We start from the raw sequence: 17,469 nt of genomic DNA on the forward strand, positions 1-17,469 counted from the left end.
GGAGATAAGAGTGGGCGTCTTGTCCAGAGCCCTGCATCCCAGAGTACATAATACCTTTATTCCTTCAATTGCACGTCCCCAGGGAGGCAAGGCGTATGCTACTAAAGATATCCTGGTACAGTTTCGCGACTTTTACGCGTCCCTGTACTCGCTGAAAGGTCGCTTGGCCCACTTGCCACCTGAGGAGGTGCAACGTCGGATTCGGTCTTATATGTCCAGATCTCCTATCCCTCGCTTCCCAGCAGAGATCACAGATGTTCTGGAGGCTGATATTTCCCCTGTTGAACTGGCTTCGGTCATTAAAGAGGCAAAACATGGTAAATGCCCTGGACCGGACGGTTATTCCGCGAGGTTCTATAAACTTCTTGAGGGTGAACTTTCTCCCGTGCTTCTCTCTGCTTTTAATGAGGTATGGCAAGGTGGGTCCTTTCCCTCTTCGGCACTTCTGGCTCACATATCTGTGATCCCCAAACCTGGGAAATCTTCGGAGTTATGTGGCAATTATAGGCCAATATCCTTAATCAATCTAGATATCAAGTTCTACTCAAAGATTTTGGCGTCTAGATTGAGTCCTCACCTGTACCACATCATAGATAAAGACCAAGTTGGTTTCATGAAGCAGAGAGAAGCAAGGGACAATACTATCAGGACACTGACTCTTATGGAACGGGCCAGGGTGGCGGGGGCCCCCCTGTGCATCCTGTCACTTGACACAGAAAAAGCGTTTGACAGGGTGAATTGGGGGTTCTTAGAGGCTGCTCTAGAACATATTGGTCTGGGACAAGCAATGCGAGGAGGCATTATGGCTTTGTATAGGGGCCCCTCGGCCCAGGTTAGGGTTAATGGAATACTTTCTGACCCCTTCCCGATCTCGAATGGGACACGGCAGGGATGTCCCCTTTCTCCCCTGTTGTATATCATAGTTATGGAATTTCTGGCTGAAGCTATTAGGAACAATGACTCTATCAAAGGCCCCGTGGTGGGTCCCAGAAAATTGCTATGTACACGGACGATGTTCTCCTATATATTTTTCAGCCACTGACTAGTCTCCCAAACATCATGGATGAAATTCATCGCTATGGAGAAGTCAGCAACTTTAAAATTAACACACGCAAAGTCTGAGATTATCAATGTTTCCTTGTCTAGCCCTGCCGTGTCCCACTTGAGATCAAATTTCCCTTTTAAATGGCAGCTCTCCTCCCTCAAGTACTTAGGGGTACACCTAACCCCAGACATAGGCTCTCTATATGCGATGAACTTTGCCCCGTTACTAAAAACTCTGGAAAGGGACCTGGAGGAGTGGCGGCGCCTTAACCTCTCTTGGTTTGGCCGCCTGGCAGCAGTCAAAATGGATGTTTTGCCCAGGGTCCTTTATTTCTTTCAGACCTTACCGATGGTGCCTATAGGCCCATTCCTACGAAAGCTGAAATCGCTGTTAAACAAATTTATCTGGGGTGCTAAAAGAGCCCGCCTACCCTATAGATTGCTTGCCAGGCCCAAATTGAGAGGAGGCACAGGTCTGCCTGACTTTAGAGTTTATCATCAAGCTGTGCTGGGTTCATGCATACTTGATCTGATCCACTCTAAAGCCTCTAAACAATGGGTATCTTTGCTTGAGGACTTGTCTGTACGCCCCCCTCTTGCTCTTCTCTGGAAGGAGCCCAGGACTAGACCTGCTCTAGGCAACCTCCCGGCTCTTATTAGGGTCCTGTTGTCCTTTGGCGATAATGTGGTTAAGACACCTAAGTTGTGGTTTAGACCGGGCCCCCTGACCCCCTTGCTGGAGTACAGTGCCCTTCCTCCTGACTTAAGAGACCAGATTTCGTCGTCTGGGCGAAAAGGCTTTAGATTTACAGTTTCGCCACCTGTGCACCAGCAGGGGGGTGCGCCCCTTTGCTGAGCTGGTTGAGGCGGCTGTTCTGCAACCCAGGGAATGTTTGGCTTATGATCAGTTAAGGGAACTGTTTCTCACCATTAAAGATAGTTGGGGTGTCATGGGTGAATTGACCAGTTTTGAGAAATTGTGTGCTGGAACTGCTCATCCAGGGCACGCAGTATCTCTACTGTATGCTCTGCTTCTGGATGTCAAAGATGGTATTTACACGCCTGCGTATGTTGCCAAATGGGAAAGAGGACTTAGGAAGCAGCTCACAGAAGGTGAATGGAACTCGATTTTTAGTCTGGTTCACAAGTCATCCCTTTCCAGTTATGCCCAGGAAAAGAATTTTCAGATTCTGTCTCACTGGTATTATTACCCTGAAAGACTTCATAGACTGTTTCCCTCTGTGGCTCCTGAGTGTTGGCGGTGTGGTGTCGGAGAGGGAAGCCTCGAACATGTTTGGTGGTCCTGCCCGGAGATTTCCAATTTCTGGACCTCAGTCTTTGCCCTATACAATAAGGTAAGCGCTGATACCGTTTCCCCCTCTATGGGATTGGCTCTGTTATCCTCCCCAGTGGACTCCATAAAGTCCTTCCGGAAGGGCCTTGTCCGCCACTTCCTGCATGCTGCCAGACAGGCGATTCCACGTAAGTGGAAATCAACTGTTCCCCCTACCTCTGGGGATTTCTTAGACTGTCTCCTGGATATTAAGCGTATGGAGGATCTTTCAGCCCATTCTGAACGTGATAAAACCCTTTTTACTAAGACATGGTTCTGTTGGGACGTGTTCAGTGATTCAGGTGACGTTGTAACCTGGATCTCGCATTGGCGTTAGCCTTCTCTCAGAAACGGTCTCTCCACTTTATCTGTTGCTTGGTAGTGCTCCCTCTTTCTTTTCATCCCCTTTTTCTTTTCTCTGTTCTTCCCTTCCCCTATTCCTACTGTTTGTCCTCTCCCCCCCTCCCCCCCCTTCCCTTTCCCCTCTTTACCTCATGTTCCTAGTTCGATGTGGCCCAACTTTATGTTAAATTCTGTTAACTACTGCCTCTTGTTATAAAGGCTGCTTAATCTACTGTGATATTGTGGAGCATACAGAGTGGTTCTGTGTTGCTTACTCAGGTCTCCTATTTCTTTAAAGTGATTATTGTCATCTTCGTGATATGGTGTGACATGCTTTTCTGGCTATCCTGATGATGTTCTATCTGTTTGACCTTTTATGATGCTGGTCTTTCAATAAAACTAGATTTACCAAAAAAAAAAAAGCAACTTTTAAACTGGCAGCCCTGTGCCAAACGGCCGTGGCCTAGATCGTGTGTGCATTAGGCTGGCACACCCTCTCTGTCCCTCCTCATCATTGGGAATGCTCCAAGTTTGCTGCTGCAAGTTTAAGGCCCCATTCACACGTCCGTGTCAGTTTTTACGGTCAGGAAATCCTGATCAGGAGACCTCAAATGTCATCAGTAAAGTATCAGGATTTCCTGACAGTAATCAGTTTTTACCTTCAGGAAACCATCAGGAAAAACCTTCAGGATTTCCTGATCAGAAGGAAAAATAGGACATGGTGGAAGATGTATTTCTGCAAACTGGATGGCCACAGCTTGCAGAAGTACAACTCTCATCATGACCTGTCAGCAAAACATGATGGGAGTTGTACTTCTGAAACCTGGATGGCCGCAGGCTGCAGAAGTACATATCCCATCATGGCCAGTCAGCAAAGCATGATGGGAGTTGTATTTCTGAAACCTGGATGGCCGCAGGCTGCAGAAGTACAACTCCTATCATGGAGATAGACAGCAGCTGGACGACGCGAGGATCCATGGGGGGGGGGGGGAAGCGATGTGATTGCAGGACAGAGTGCTGCCGGCTGCTGCTGGGCGAGGGTTCCGGGCCGCTAATCTGAAGTCCGGGGGGAATGCTGGGCGAGGGGGTCCAGGCGGGGGCACTAACCTGAGGTCCGGGGGTGCCGCTGGGTGAGGGGTCCGGGCGCGGCACCAGGAAGCAGGAGCCGGGGGAGCAGACGGGGACGGCAGCAGCAGGTGAACACAGCGCGGCACCAGGAAGCAGGGAGGTGAGTTATGCGGGTGGTGGGGGGTGCGCAGGTAATCCGGAATCGCGGGCACTTTCCTGATGTACATCAGGAAAGTGCCCGTGATTCCGGCGCTCCCATAGACATCTATGGGGCGCGTCCGGACCGGAATTCTGGACAAAAATAGGACATGTCAGTGTCAGTGTCAGGGTGTCAGTGACCAATTAAAGTCTATGGGTCCGGAAATCCATTATCAAATGGATCAGGAAATCCGGACGGTTTTTCCGGACGTGTGAAGGGGGCCTTAAAGTTGTTTTTTAGGACAATAACTGCATCACCTGCCGAACGGACCCCAGGACAGATCTTGGATTAAAAGCCACTATCCGAAGGTATAAGCGGTTTGGGAGGGACAGTTTGTGGGTACAGAGTCACTTTAACGCTATGTTCCAACAGCGGTTCCAACCACGTCAACCCAGTATCATACACACATTACAAGGAAAGCTCATTTATCCAAATGGTCATTCATTCTGTAATGGTTATACCAGTTGAAAGCCAGCAGTAAAAGAAGCCTAAATGTGTAGATAACTACCAACTACCTTTTGCTTTTATGGGGGGAAAAAAAGCACCTTTTAGTGCAAGTAAAAAAAATGTTAAAAAGAGACATCGCCCATGAAGGATTTTCAGTGAATTCCCTGGAAACACAGATACAGAACCATAGCATATTTATAATACTTGTCCCACGTGCCATTATATCCCTAACTTACTTTATAGTGCGTTGCATTCTTAAGCCAAAAGTGACAAGTCCAGAAGAACCTGCAAAAGTGAATGGAAGTGTGAATTTAAGTTTTCATTACATCTGTACATCAGTTAAAAAGAATACATCATCAGGAAAAGTACATCATTTTTCTACATTTGAAAAGTTTGTAAAACGTATTTGACCAGCTGTGGGCTCAAAATGGAATTACAACTCATTACCTAATATGTATCAGGCACTGAAGACTGCATTTCTTGGGGTCCTGGTGACAGGTCCACCAGGACCTCTAGACAATACAGTCTTTACTGCCTGATGAATATTAGATTATGACTAGAAAGTAATTTACACCCCTGCACTGTTCTCTCACATGGATCTAATCACTTCCTGGCTTTCTCTTTGAACTTTGACCCTGCTATTGCCATGCAGCTTTGCACACATTCTCCCAAAGGGCTCAGTGGAGACCAACTGCCAGTAGTCCCTGGAGATTGTAGTTGACATGAGCATGCCTGGCAGTAAGTCCATATCTCTCAAACAGTAGTTTCAAGCATGCTTGTACACTAAAATCTTAAAAGGGTACTCTGAACAAACTTAACATACCAGGGAGGGCAGGCGGTGGCGGGAACAAAGTAATCAAGTTGTACTTCCCTGTCCTGATGCCTGTGCAATGCCACTGTTCACACCCACTGCTTTTCTGTAATCCAAATAAGAATAAATCCCTGAATCAACAACCTTGGCAGGAGTGTGTGAATTCAACATGCTTAGTGATGATGCAGTTCTAACGCCCTGGTACATAATGGTACATACCTGCAACTTGTTGCAATAATACATCATGATGAAGGTATGCAGGGGGTACATGCACTGCCCCATCACTTGCATGTCATGGGTGTCATGGTAGTATGGTACAACAATAAGTCCAATTCATACAGACCTCTACATCTGAGTAGTTTTACAGTGAGGAGACTTTCTTAAAGGGATAGTTAAGCGAAAAAAATATTCTTTCAAATCAACTGGTGCCAGAGACTGGTAATTTAGTACTATAAAAAAAAATCCCAAGTCTTCCAGTACTTATCAGATGCTGTATGTACTGCAGGTAGTGATATTCGTTTCAGTCTGGAGAGCAGGAGAGGTTTTCTATGGGAATTCGCTACTGATTTGGACAATTCCTGAGATGGACAGAGGTGGCAGCAGAGAGCACTATGTCAGACTGGAAAGAATATACCACTTCCCACAGGACATCCAGCAGCTGATAAGTACTGGAAGACTTGAGATTTCTTAATAGAAGTAAATTACAAACCTCTGGCACTAGTTGATTTAAAAGACTTTTTTTTTCCTGAACTACCCATTTAAGCCTTCACAGCAAGGTGATAACGGTGGGTTCATTTCTGAGCATTTTTTTCTTTGTGTCCCACAAATGTCCCAAAATTTGACCAAACAGTCAACTGCAGACTACATTAGGTCCACTGAACTAAAAGAACCTAGCACTGGTATGCCACATACCAGAATATGTCTGCACACTTTTTTGCTGGTATGCCAATATATACCCCAAAATAAACAGTTATAAGCAAATCCTTAGAGCCATTAACATGGAAACATGTATTAGGCTGCATGTTTATTTCTTTATTCTTAAAAGGGAACTGTATGTAGGACTGAAAACTTCATATTTGGCATTAGAGGTGAGGGCCCATTGACATTACGGCATCAGCACCGAAATTCCAGGCGAAAAGTCTGAGCAGAACCTCTGCGCTGAATCCTGTCTGCTATCTGTTTGAATGGGAGGGATCGCACGCCTCTTTGCTTAAAGAATTGTGAACGGGCCCTAATTCCCCAACATCTCTGGTCCATGCATGATGCAGTGAAAAGAGAAAGCCTGCAACTATGTGCAACCGTCCACATTACTATGTCCCATTCATTTGAAAAAGTGATCCACAATCCCACAGAGATTAAAGGGGTTAACCAGCGTGGGGGCTATTTTTAGATCTGGCCGGGGAGGAGGTGGCTGAAAGAAAAGACGTCCACTCACCTCCCCGGTTCCAGCGGCGGGTCCCGCGTTGCGGCGCTCCGGTGCCCGGCCGCTTCCAGGGGGCCTGAGACGTGATGTCCCAGGTCCGCTCAGCCACTTAGTGAAGGAGGTGGGATCCCCGTAATTTCTTTCAGCCACCTCCTCCCCGGCCAGATCTAAAAATAGCCCCCACGCTGGATAACCCCTTTAATGGATGTGTGAATCTCTGTACATATCTTGCACCATTATGTTTTCTTATTTTTCTTTTTTTTTTGTAATGGAAATAAAATTTGTGCATGACATTTTTTGCTCCATTGCAAAAACAGAAAGCAAACTAAATAGACATAAAAAGATAAACTGATTAAAATAAAAATACTATTGAAGAAGAATTCAAACAAATCAGTTTATTTCTGTTTCTCTTATTGCAGAACAGATTAAGCCCCTATTTCACAGGGCAATGTGAACCTGTCAGGTCAGCGTTCGCTTGCTTCCTGGGTAGAACCAGAGGGGGGGGGGGGCTGCCCTGGTGATCTTCAGATCGTCCGGCCAGCCCATAGGAGAAAGCGTCCAGTTCAAAGACAACGATCGGCCGACATTGTGCATGTTGGCTGATCATTGTCTTCTATTATGGTGCGTTTACACAGACAGATTTACCTGACAGATTTTTTTAAACCAAAACCAGTACTAGACTATAAACAGGGAACAAGTCATAAAAGAAAGACTGAGATTTCTTCTCTTCTCAAATCCATTCCTGGCTTTGGCTTCTAAAATCTGTCAGATAAACCTCTTTGTGTAAACGCACCAATACACAAAGCGATTATCGGCCGAATAAGACTGATAATCGCTAAGTGTAATACGGGCTTTAGAAAAGTGGATAACAGAAATGTGAACCCCCTTCTTAAAGGGGCTGTCTGGGCCTAAACCTAGGGTTATTCACCTCTTCCAGCTCTCTGTCATACCAATGCTCACGGTCCTCTGCTTCTTCTAGGTTCCGTGTTGGCCCAACTGCACAGGGCCTGTCCACTCAGCCAATCTGTGAGGAAGGACACTGTGGCAGAGCAAGTAGGTCTTGTGGGGACAGGATGACACTATGAGTATGTTCAGACTGAGGAATCCGCATGGAGAAGTTTGCGGATTCCGTCACTTGTCCCCGCTCACGGCTGCATGCATCGCCTCCTGGGCCATAGACTCCATTCTATGCATAGGCGGATTCCGCCATTGGTCCAAAGAACAAACAGATTCATTCTGTAAATGGACGGCGGAATCTGCCTGTGCATAGAATGGAATCTATGGCACGGGCGGAGATGCGTGCGGCTGTGAGCAGTGGCGAGCTGCGGGATCCTCGGTTTGAACATAACCAAGGCCCAGAAGAAGCAGAGACAATTAGATGATTGGAAGCATTGGTGCGGCACCTGTGGGGGAGTAAATGCAGGTACAATAAGTTGATAATTTTTACACCACGCCCAACCCTGGAATAAATGTTAGTTTTGCCTAGACGACTCCTTTAACAAAGGGACTGCTATAACGGCCTGTGCATCTCTCTATAATCAGAATCTCTAATGTTCAGCGAGAACCTGTCAAGCTGTTCGGGTACGCTCTACAAACCCTCTGCATTTGATTTCCTGCAGTTGCAGAAGTTGGACGCCTATGGCTGTACCCAAGTTTTCCTGTACTCCCTAGGGTGGCATCTAACCTCTTTAGCCATGGGGAACCAAAGGCAGAGTGTTCGGGTAACATTGCTGAACCTGAACAGCTTGATAGTAAACAGGTGAACGATTTCAGGTCTTTCGCAATAGCGGTCGTTTGGATTGTTTATCGTTAACGATTATGCGAATGATAATAGTCCCATGGAATAGGACAGAAGTAGAAAAAACAGAGACACTGAGGGTATGTTCACACTTATGAATTAGGGCAGATCACCCGCCGCTGGCATCTCCGCTCGTGCCATAGACTCCATTCTATAGTCGGGCGGATCCCACTGTAACAATTCACATGTCACTTCGATGGACGGCAGAATTTGCCCTACCACAGAATGGAGTCTATGACACAGTGGGGATTCCTCAGTGTGAACATACCCTTACCCTCAGTCTGTATGTGGTATTGCTGCTCAGTTTCATTGAAGTGAATGGAGAGTTGCCAAACAACACACAGGTCATGGTGCTAGTTCTTTTGTTTTTAACCCCTTAACGACATCGGGCGTAAACTTACGCCCTCGCGCCCTGGTACTTGGCGCATCAGGGCGTAAATTTACGCCCGATGTTTCCCCGATCGCTGCGTGTTCGCACACAGCGATCGGGGAAGATGGCCTGCTATAAATCATAGCAGGCCATCTTAGCTTCACGGCACGGGGGGTGGTTAACACCCCCCGTGCTTACGATCGCCGCTATAGGCTGATCAATTCAGATCAGCCAATAGCGGCGATCGGAACCTTTCCGGGTCATCGGTGACCCGATGACCCGGAAAAAAATGGCGGTCGGTGCTGTCCGAGGACGGCACCGACCGCCATTACTGTAAAAAGTAATGGTGGTCACCGTGCCACCGGCCCGATCGCCGTGAACGGCTGTCCGGTACCAGCCGGCCGTTCACGGCGATCGGGCCGGTGGCACGGCGATCAGAGTCCCACAAAATAGTAAATACCTGCCCTAGACCCCTCTGCTAGGTAGCCGAGGGGTCCAGAGCAGGTATTTGTACATTACTCACCTGTCCCGGGCTCCTGATCGGCGTCTTCCGGGTTCGCGGCGTCCTCGTTCGGGTCTTCGACTTCCTCCGTGACGTCACGTTCGGCTTCTCTCGGCTATTTTCGGCTCCAGCGTCGGCTTTTTCCGTATTTTGCGCTCTGCTGCCCTCTAGCGGCTGATATGTGTAATACACTTATCAGCAGCTACAGGGATGTTCAGAATGTAGAAAAAGTTTTTTTGTTTTTTTTTTTTTTCAAATTTTTTTTTTTCTATTTTCCGCACCCTATCGCCGCTGAGTGTTGATCAGCATCGCACGAAAGTGCGCTGCTAATCAGCAACTCCTCCTTTTTGGCGTAGGGTGTTTTTTTTTCTATATTCTACTGCCACGGTCTGCTTATAAGTGCGGCATTTATCAGCAACTCCTTTGTTGGCGTAGGTTTTTTTTTTTATACTTACTGTAAAAAAACACATAAAAAACACTACATTACACCACACTACATTGAATAAAGTTTGACACTACACCACTACATACCCCATATACCAATCCCCGTATAAAGATGGCCCCCAGGGTGTTTTCGGCGTCAGAGGGATACGTTATTGCCTCCGACACCGAAACAGCCAGTGAGGATGAATGGGAGGGATCCTTCTTTCCACCATTCATCCTCATCATCCAGTGACATGTCTGGGGGGGTAGCGTAGCGTACGCTGCCCCCCAGACACGTCTTTTCTGCCAGTACCGTCCCAATAAGAGATCACGGTATGGAGTGAAATTCTACACACTCTGTGAGAGTACCTAAGGGTACACTTACAGATTTAGGGTACGTGCACACTGCGGAATGGCGAAGGATAACCCTTTGTGCATTCCGCAGCTGGCACCCGCCGGCGGACTGATGCGGGCGCGCGTCTCCACCCGTATCATAGACTCCCATGTTATGCATGGGCGGATTCCATCGTCCGTCCAAAGAATGAACACGTTGGACGGAGAGCGGAATCCGCCCGTGCATAGAATGGAGTCTATGACACGTGTGGAGACGTGCGCCTGCATCAGTCCGCCGGCGGGTGCCAACTGCGGAATGCACGAAGGGTTATCTGTCGCGATTCCGCAGTGTGCACGTACCCTTAAAGTGTATGTAGGAAGGGACACCCGAATGCAGCCCCCAGATGCCCCCTCCCCCCCCCCCATCCTCGGAACAAGTGGGAAGATCGTCCGGGAACTGATCTTCCCACTGCTGGATAAAGGTTACCACCTGTACGGGGATAACTTTTATACCAGCGCCCCCTCTTCTGGTCCCTCGCTGCCCTGTAGCTTGCGGCACGATCCGAAAATATCAGAAGTAGTAATAGAACCCTAATATTTAGCAGCCATGGAGCGGACCCAGCGCTTCTGGATATGAAGGACCCCGTATCTCACCAGGACAACATTTTCCAGGTGACGTCCCCCACACTGGAGAAAGGGAGACCCCAGAAGAAGTGCAAAGTGTGGCGTAACAAGGGGATCAGGAAGGACAAAATTTTCCAGTGTGACACCTGTCCTGATCCCCCCGGCCTCTGCATACTGGATCGCTCCAAGGCGCACCACACGTCACTGGGGTTCTACATTATCTAAATTCTGTCCCTTATTCCTATTTCAGGGGTCACGTTGATCCAGGGATTATTCTGATCGCCATTATGGAGTCGGGAAGGAATTTTTCCCAGTGATGAGGCTACTGTCGTCTGCCTCACGAGGGGTTTTTGCCTTCCTCTGGATCAACACAGGTTGAGTTTGATGGACTCCTGTCATTTTCAACCTTATAAACCAATAATTGGCCTAATACCCCCAAATAAATTAGAATTGTCCCTTTTCCCCAGCTAAGTAGGTATGGCCACCATTCCCATTAGAGGAGGCCATGATGCAATTACAAAGCCTCTGTGCGGCCAGGACAGTAGAAACCCCCCACATGTGACCCCATTCTGGAAACTACACCCCATAAGGAATCTAACAAGGGGGGCAGAGGGGATATGGCTCCCTGGTGACGGACACATTTGGGACGTGAAAATGAAACAAATTGTATTTTTTATTTTCATGTTCTACGTAAGTGCCCGTCACCAGTGGGGTCCATATCCTCACTGCACCCCTTGTTAGATTCCTTATGGGGTGTAGTTTCCAGAATGGGGTCACTTGTCGGGGGTTTCTACTGTCCTGGCAGCACAGGAGCTTTGTAATTGCGACATGGCCTCCATCCTCCATTTCATCCTCTAAATGGCGCTCTGTCCCTTTGGTGACTTGCCCTGTGCCCATATGGCACATTATGCCCACATGTGGGGTATTTTCGTACTCAGGGGAAACTACCCTACACGTTTTGTGTTCATTTTCTTTTTTAACCCCTTGTGGAAATGGAAAAAAATCAAGGCTAGACCAACATTTAGTGTAATTTTTGTAAAATTTTTACTCTAAATCATTAATCTTGTCATGATTTTTTCATTTTCACAAGGGGTTAAAAGATAAAAAAAAACATTTAATGTGTAGCGCAATTTCCCCTGAGTACGGAAATACCCCACATTTGTACATAAAGCGCCATTCGGGTGCAGGGTAAGCCTCCAAAGGGAAGGAGCGCCATTTGGTTTTTGAAGGCTGGATTTGAATGGAATGGATTTCGAGGGGCCATGTTCCATTCAAAAGGCCCCTGTGTTGCCAAGACAGTTGAAACCCCCCACAAGTGACCCCATTATGGAAACTGCACCCCTCAGGGAATGTAACAAGGGGTGTAGTGAGCATATAGACCCCACTGGTGACGGGCACAAATGTGGAACAATGTGGCGTAAAAATGAAATATTACATTTTTTACACTATAATGTTGGTTTAGCCTTGAATTTATCATTTTCACAAGGGGTTAAAAGAGGAAAAAAACACACAAAATGTGTAGAGCAATTCCCCCTGAGTCCGTAAATACCCCACATGTGGACATAAAGCGCCATGTGGGCGCGGGGCAAGCCTCCGAAGGGAAGGAGCGCCATTTGGATTTTGGAGGTTGGATTTGGCTAGAATGGATGATGAACGCCATGTCGCATTTACAGAGCCCTCGTGCTGCCAAAACACTGGAAACCCCCCACAAGTGACCCCATTCTGGAAACTGCAGCCCTCAGGGAATCTAACAAGGGGTGCACCGAGGATATGGACCCCTTGATGACGGGCACATTTGTGCCATGAAAGTGAAAAAATGAAATTTTTTACTTTTAAGTCACATTGTTCCACATTTGTGCCCGTCACCAGTGGGGTCCATATGCTCACTGCACCCCTTGTTAGATTCCTTGAGGGGTGTAGTTTCCAGAATGGGGTCACTTGTGGGGGGTTTCCAGTGTCTTGGCAGCACGAGGGCTCTGTAAATGCGACATGGCCCTTGAAATCCTTTTCAGTAAAATTCAGCTTCCAAAAGCCAATTGGCGCTCCTTCCCTTTGGAGGCTCGTCCTGCGCCCCCTTGGCACTTTATGTCCACATGTGGGGTATTTCCGTACTCGGGAGAAACTGCGCTACACATTTTGTGTCTTTTTTTGCCTCTTATCCCTTTAAGAAAATGAAAAATTGAAGGCTAGAACAACATTTTAGTGTAAAAAATAAATTTTTCTTTTTTCACGCCACATTGTTCTGAAAATCTGTGAAGCACCTGTGGGGTCCAGATGCTCACCGCACCCCTTGTTACATTCCTTGAGGGGTGTAGTTTTCTAAATGGTGTCCCTTTAGGGGTGTTTTTTAGGTTTTGGCACCCCAGAGCCTCTGCCAACCTGAAGTGGTACGGTCAAAAATGACCAAATATAACGGAGGCGTTGAAATTCACTAGGCGCTCCTTTATATCTGAGGCTTGTGGTTGCGTCAAATAGCGCAATAGGGCCACATATGGGGTATTTCTATAAACTGCAGAAACGGGGCAATAATTATTGGGGTGCATTTCTCTGGTAATAGGTTTATAATTATGAAAAATATTGGATTACAATAAAATCTCTGCACAGAAAATTAAAATTTTAAAATTCCCTACACACTTAGCTTTTATTTCTGTGACTCCCCTAAAGGGTTAAAACACTTTCTGGATGTGCTTTTGCAGAGTTTGGGGGGTGCAGTTTCTGAAATGGGGTGCTTTGTGGGGCTTTCTAACATACAGGCCCCTCAAATACACTTTAAACCTGAAAAGGTCCCTAAAAATATCTGATTTTGAAATTTTACTGAAAATTTGGAAATTTGCTGTTAATGTTTTAAGCTTCCTATTGTCTAAACAAAATGAAAGATAGTTTAATAAATGCCGCCAACATAAAGTAGACATGTTGCTAATGCTATTTAATATATAATTTATGTGGTATAACCACTTTCTGTATACGCAAAAAAGTTTCAAAGTTGGAAAAATGCATTTTTTCACATTATTTGGGTTTTTTTCATAAAAATTTGTTATGAGTATCGACTCCAATTTACCAGAAATGTGAAGTACAATATGTCACGAGAAAACAATCTCAGAATCAGCCGGATAGGTAAAAGCATCCCGAAGTTATTAATGACTAAAGTGACACTGGTCATATTCATAAAATTTGTCTCTGTCCTTAAAGGGGTTGTCCGGCGATAAAAAATTATTCACAGAATAACACACATAACAAAGTTATACAACTTTGTAATGTATGTTATGTCTGTGAATGGCCCCCTTCCCCGTGTTTCCCCCCACCCACGCTAGACCCGGAAGTGTGGTGCATTATACTCACCGCATCTCTTGTCGTCCACGGTCTCCGATCCTCAGCAGTGACGTCTTCTTCGGGAGGCTGGCGGATCTTCCCGAGTGGCGGCCGCCCTCTGCAGCGTCATCCAATGCTCAGCCAATCGCTGAGCATAACTGTGCTCAGCCAATCGCGGCTGATGACGCGGCCACGTCATCAGCTGCTCAGCTGCGATTGGCTGAGCACAGCTATGCTCAGCCAATCGCGGCTGAGCTTCGGATGACGCTGCAGAGGGCGGCCGCCACTCGGGAAGATCCGCCGGCCTCCCGAAGAAGACGTCACTGCTGAGGATCGGAGACCGTGGTCGGCACGTGACAGGTAATGTATAGCGCACCACACTTCCGGGTACACGGGTGGGGGTGGTGGGACACGGGGAAGGGGGCCATTCACAGACATAACATACATTACAAAGTTGTATAACTTTGTAATGTGTGTTATTCTGTGAATAATTTTTTATCGCCGGACAACCCCTTTAAGGCCATTTCAGGCTCTGTCCTAAAGGGGTTAAGGAGGCAGCCATGTTTTTTATGCCTGATTAACCCCTTTAAAACTGCTACAATGGTGCAGTCAGCTAACGTCCAAGCAACTCATTTGCGGCTGAGCCCTATCTGCTACAGAGCTGAGTACCCGGGCCGGCTAAGGGCATGTGCACACAGGTGATGGAGCGCCACTACGTTTAGGGGAAACGTGACGTCACTTTTTCTGCCCAGTTACTAACTTCCCACTGAAATAAATAAGAGATGGGATAGTATGACTAAACCGCTTCCTGTCAGTGTGAACATGCCCTTAGATGACATGCGTAAAGGAGAGAAGCAACAACAGAGAACCCCGGCCCTGACCTCAGTAACGAGACCGCCGGCTGCCTGCACGACACTCACGGCTTCACGCTCTTCACACCGCGTTCAGCTTTCGCGCGAAAACTCCGCTTCAGCGCTGATTGTCCCGCCCACCCTACGCTGTCATCCGTATCACGTGATACGCACGAAAACACGTTCTGCGCGTCGCGCGAAATCCAACGGCCCGTGCGCTCTACGTGCTGACGGGTGTCTCGTCGTGGCTTGTGACAAGATTATAAAGTCACGTGACACTCCTAAGTCATGGGGCTCGGTCACGTGGTGTGTGTGTGTGTGTGTGTGTGTGTGTGTGTGTGTGTGTGTGTGTGTGTGTGTGTGTGTGTGTGTGTGTGTGTGTGTGTGTGTGTGTGTGTGTGTGTGTGTGTGTGTGTGTGTGTGTGTGTGTGTGTGTGTGTGTGTGTGTGTTGATACTTACATGGGACTGTATGATGGGCACAAGGAAAGAATGTGAGGGCTCAGGAGTGATGATACTTACATGGGACTGCATGTTGGGACACAAGGGGAGAGTGTGAGGGCTCAGGAGTGATGATACTTACATGGGACTGTATGATGGACACAAGATGAGAGTGTGAAGGCTCAGGAGTGATGATACTTACATGGGACTGCATGATGGGACACAAGGGGGGAGTGTGAGGGCTCAGGAGTGATAATACTTACATGGGACTGTATGATGGACACAAGGAAAGAATGTGAGGGCTCAGGAGTGATGATACTTACATGGGACTGCATGTTGGGACACAAGGGGAGAGTGAGGGCTCAGGAGTGATAATACTTACATGGGACTGTATGATGGACACAAGATGAGAGTGTGAAGGCTCAGGAGTGATGATACTTACATGGGACTGCGTGATGGGACACAAGGGGGGAGTGTGAGGGCTCATTAGTGATGATACTTACATGGGACTGTATGACGGGACACAAGGGGAAAGTGAGAGCTCAGGAGTGATGATACTTACATGGGACTGTATGATGGGGGGACATGAGAGTGAGGGCTCAGGAGTGATGATACTTACATGGGACTGTATGATGGGACACATGAGAGTGTGAGGGCTCATTAGTGATGAAACTTACATGGGACTGTATGATGGGACACAAGGGAAGAATGTGAGGGCTCTGGAGTGTTGATACTTACATGGGACTGCATGTTGGGACACATGAGGAGAGTGTGAGGGCTCAGGAGCGATGATACTTACATGGGACTGTATGTTGGGACACAAGGGGAGAGTGTGAGGGCTCAGGAGTGATAATACTTACATGGGACTGTATGATGGGACACAAGGGGAGAGTGAGGGCTCAGGAGTGATGATACTTACATGGGACTGCATGTTGGGACACAAGGGGAGAGTGTGAGGGCTCAGGAGTGATAATACTTACATGGGACTGTATGATGGACACAAGGAAAGAATGTGAGGGCTCAGGAGTGATGATACTTACATGGGACTGCATGTTGGGACACAAGGGGAGAGTGAGGGCTCAGGAGTGATAATACTTACATGGGACTGTATGATGGACACAAGATGAGAGTGTGAAGGCTCAGGAGTGATGATACTTACATGGGACTGCGTGATGGGACACAAGGGGGGAGTGTGAGGGCTCATTAGTGATGATACTTACATGGGACTGTATGACGGGACACAAGGGGAAAGTGAGAGCTCAGGAGTGATGATACTTACATGGGACTGTATGATGGGGGGACATGAGAGTGAGGGCTCAGGAGTGATGATACTTACATGGGACTGTATGATGGGACACATGAGAGTGTGAGGGCTCATTAGTGATGAAACTTACATGGGACTGTATGATGGGACACAAGGGAAGAATGTGAGGGCTCAGGAGTGATGATACTTACATGGGACTGCATGATGGGACACATGAGAGTGTGAGGGCTCAGGAGTGATGATACTTACATGGGACTGCATGTTGGGACACATGAGGAGAGTGTGAGGGCTCAGGAGTGATGATACTTACAGGGGAATGTATGATGGGGGGACATGAGAGTGAGGGCTCAGGAGTGATGATACTAACATGGGACTGTATAATGGGGGGACATGAGAGTGAGGGCTCAGGAGTGATGATACTTACATGGGACTGTATGATGGGACACATGAGAGTGTGAGGGCTCATTAGTGATGAAACTTACATGGGACTGTATGATGGGACACAAGGGAAGAATGTGAGGGCTCAGGAGTGATGATACTTACATGGGACTGCATGTTGGGACACATGAGGAGAGTGTGAGGGCTCAGGAGTGATGATACTTACATGGGACTGTATGATGGACACAAGGAAAGAATGTGAGGGCTCAGGAGTGATGATACTTACATGGGACTGCATGTTGGGACACAAGGGGAGAGTGTGAGGGCTCAGGAGTGATAATACTTACATGGGACTGTATGATGGACACAAGATGAGAGTGTGAAGGCTCAGGAGTGATGATACTTACATGGGACTGCATGATGGGACACAAGGGGGGAGTGTGAGGGCTCATTAGTGATGATACTTACATGGGACTGTATGACGGGACACAAGGGGAGAGAGGGCTCAGGA

The 17,469-nt window shown here is 47.5% G+C and overlaps 2 protein-coding genes across 4 annotated transcripts in view; one reads left to right on the forward strand and one right to left on the reverse strand.

Annotated features, from left to right (window-relative positions):
* LIG1 (DNA ligase 1) overlaps positions 1-15,119 on the reverse strand; it is an 82,769-nt gene extending 67,650 nt beyond the window's left edge. The window contains exons 1-2 of one of the 3 annotated variants that reach the window (XM_069949088.1): positions 14,947-15,119; positions 4,670-4,718 (exon numbers count right to left, since the gene is read on the reverse strand). In XM_069949088.1, coding sequence (XP_069805189.1) covers positions 4,670-4,686 — 17 coding nt within the window. In that variant the 5' untranslated portion in view covers positions 4,687-4,718; positions 14,947-15,119. Of the gene's footprint in view, positions 1-4,669; positions 4,719-5,256; positions 5,330-14,907 lie in introns of those variants that run through there. The other 2 variants (XM_069949087.1, XM_069949089.1) reach the window with 2 other exon arrangements.
* SHISA7 (shisa family member 7) overlaps positions 1-17,469 on the forward strand; it is a 374,289-nt gene that overhangs the window by 161,134 nt on the left and 195,686 nt on the right. The gene's annotated exons all lie outside the window — the stretch shown is intronic.

Source organism: Dendropsophus ebraccatus, chromosome 12 (assembly GCF_027789765.1).
Source record: "Dendropsophus ebraccatus isolate aDenEbr1 chromosome 12, aDenEbr1.pat, whole genome shotgun sequence".
Classification (NCBI taxonomy): domain Eukaryota; kingdom Metazoa; phylum Chordata; class Amphibia; order Anura; family Hylidae; genus Dendropsophus; species Dendropsophus ebraccatus.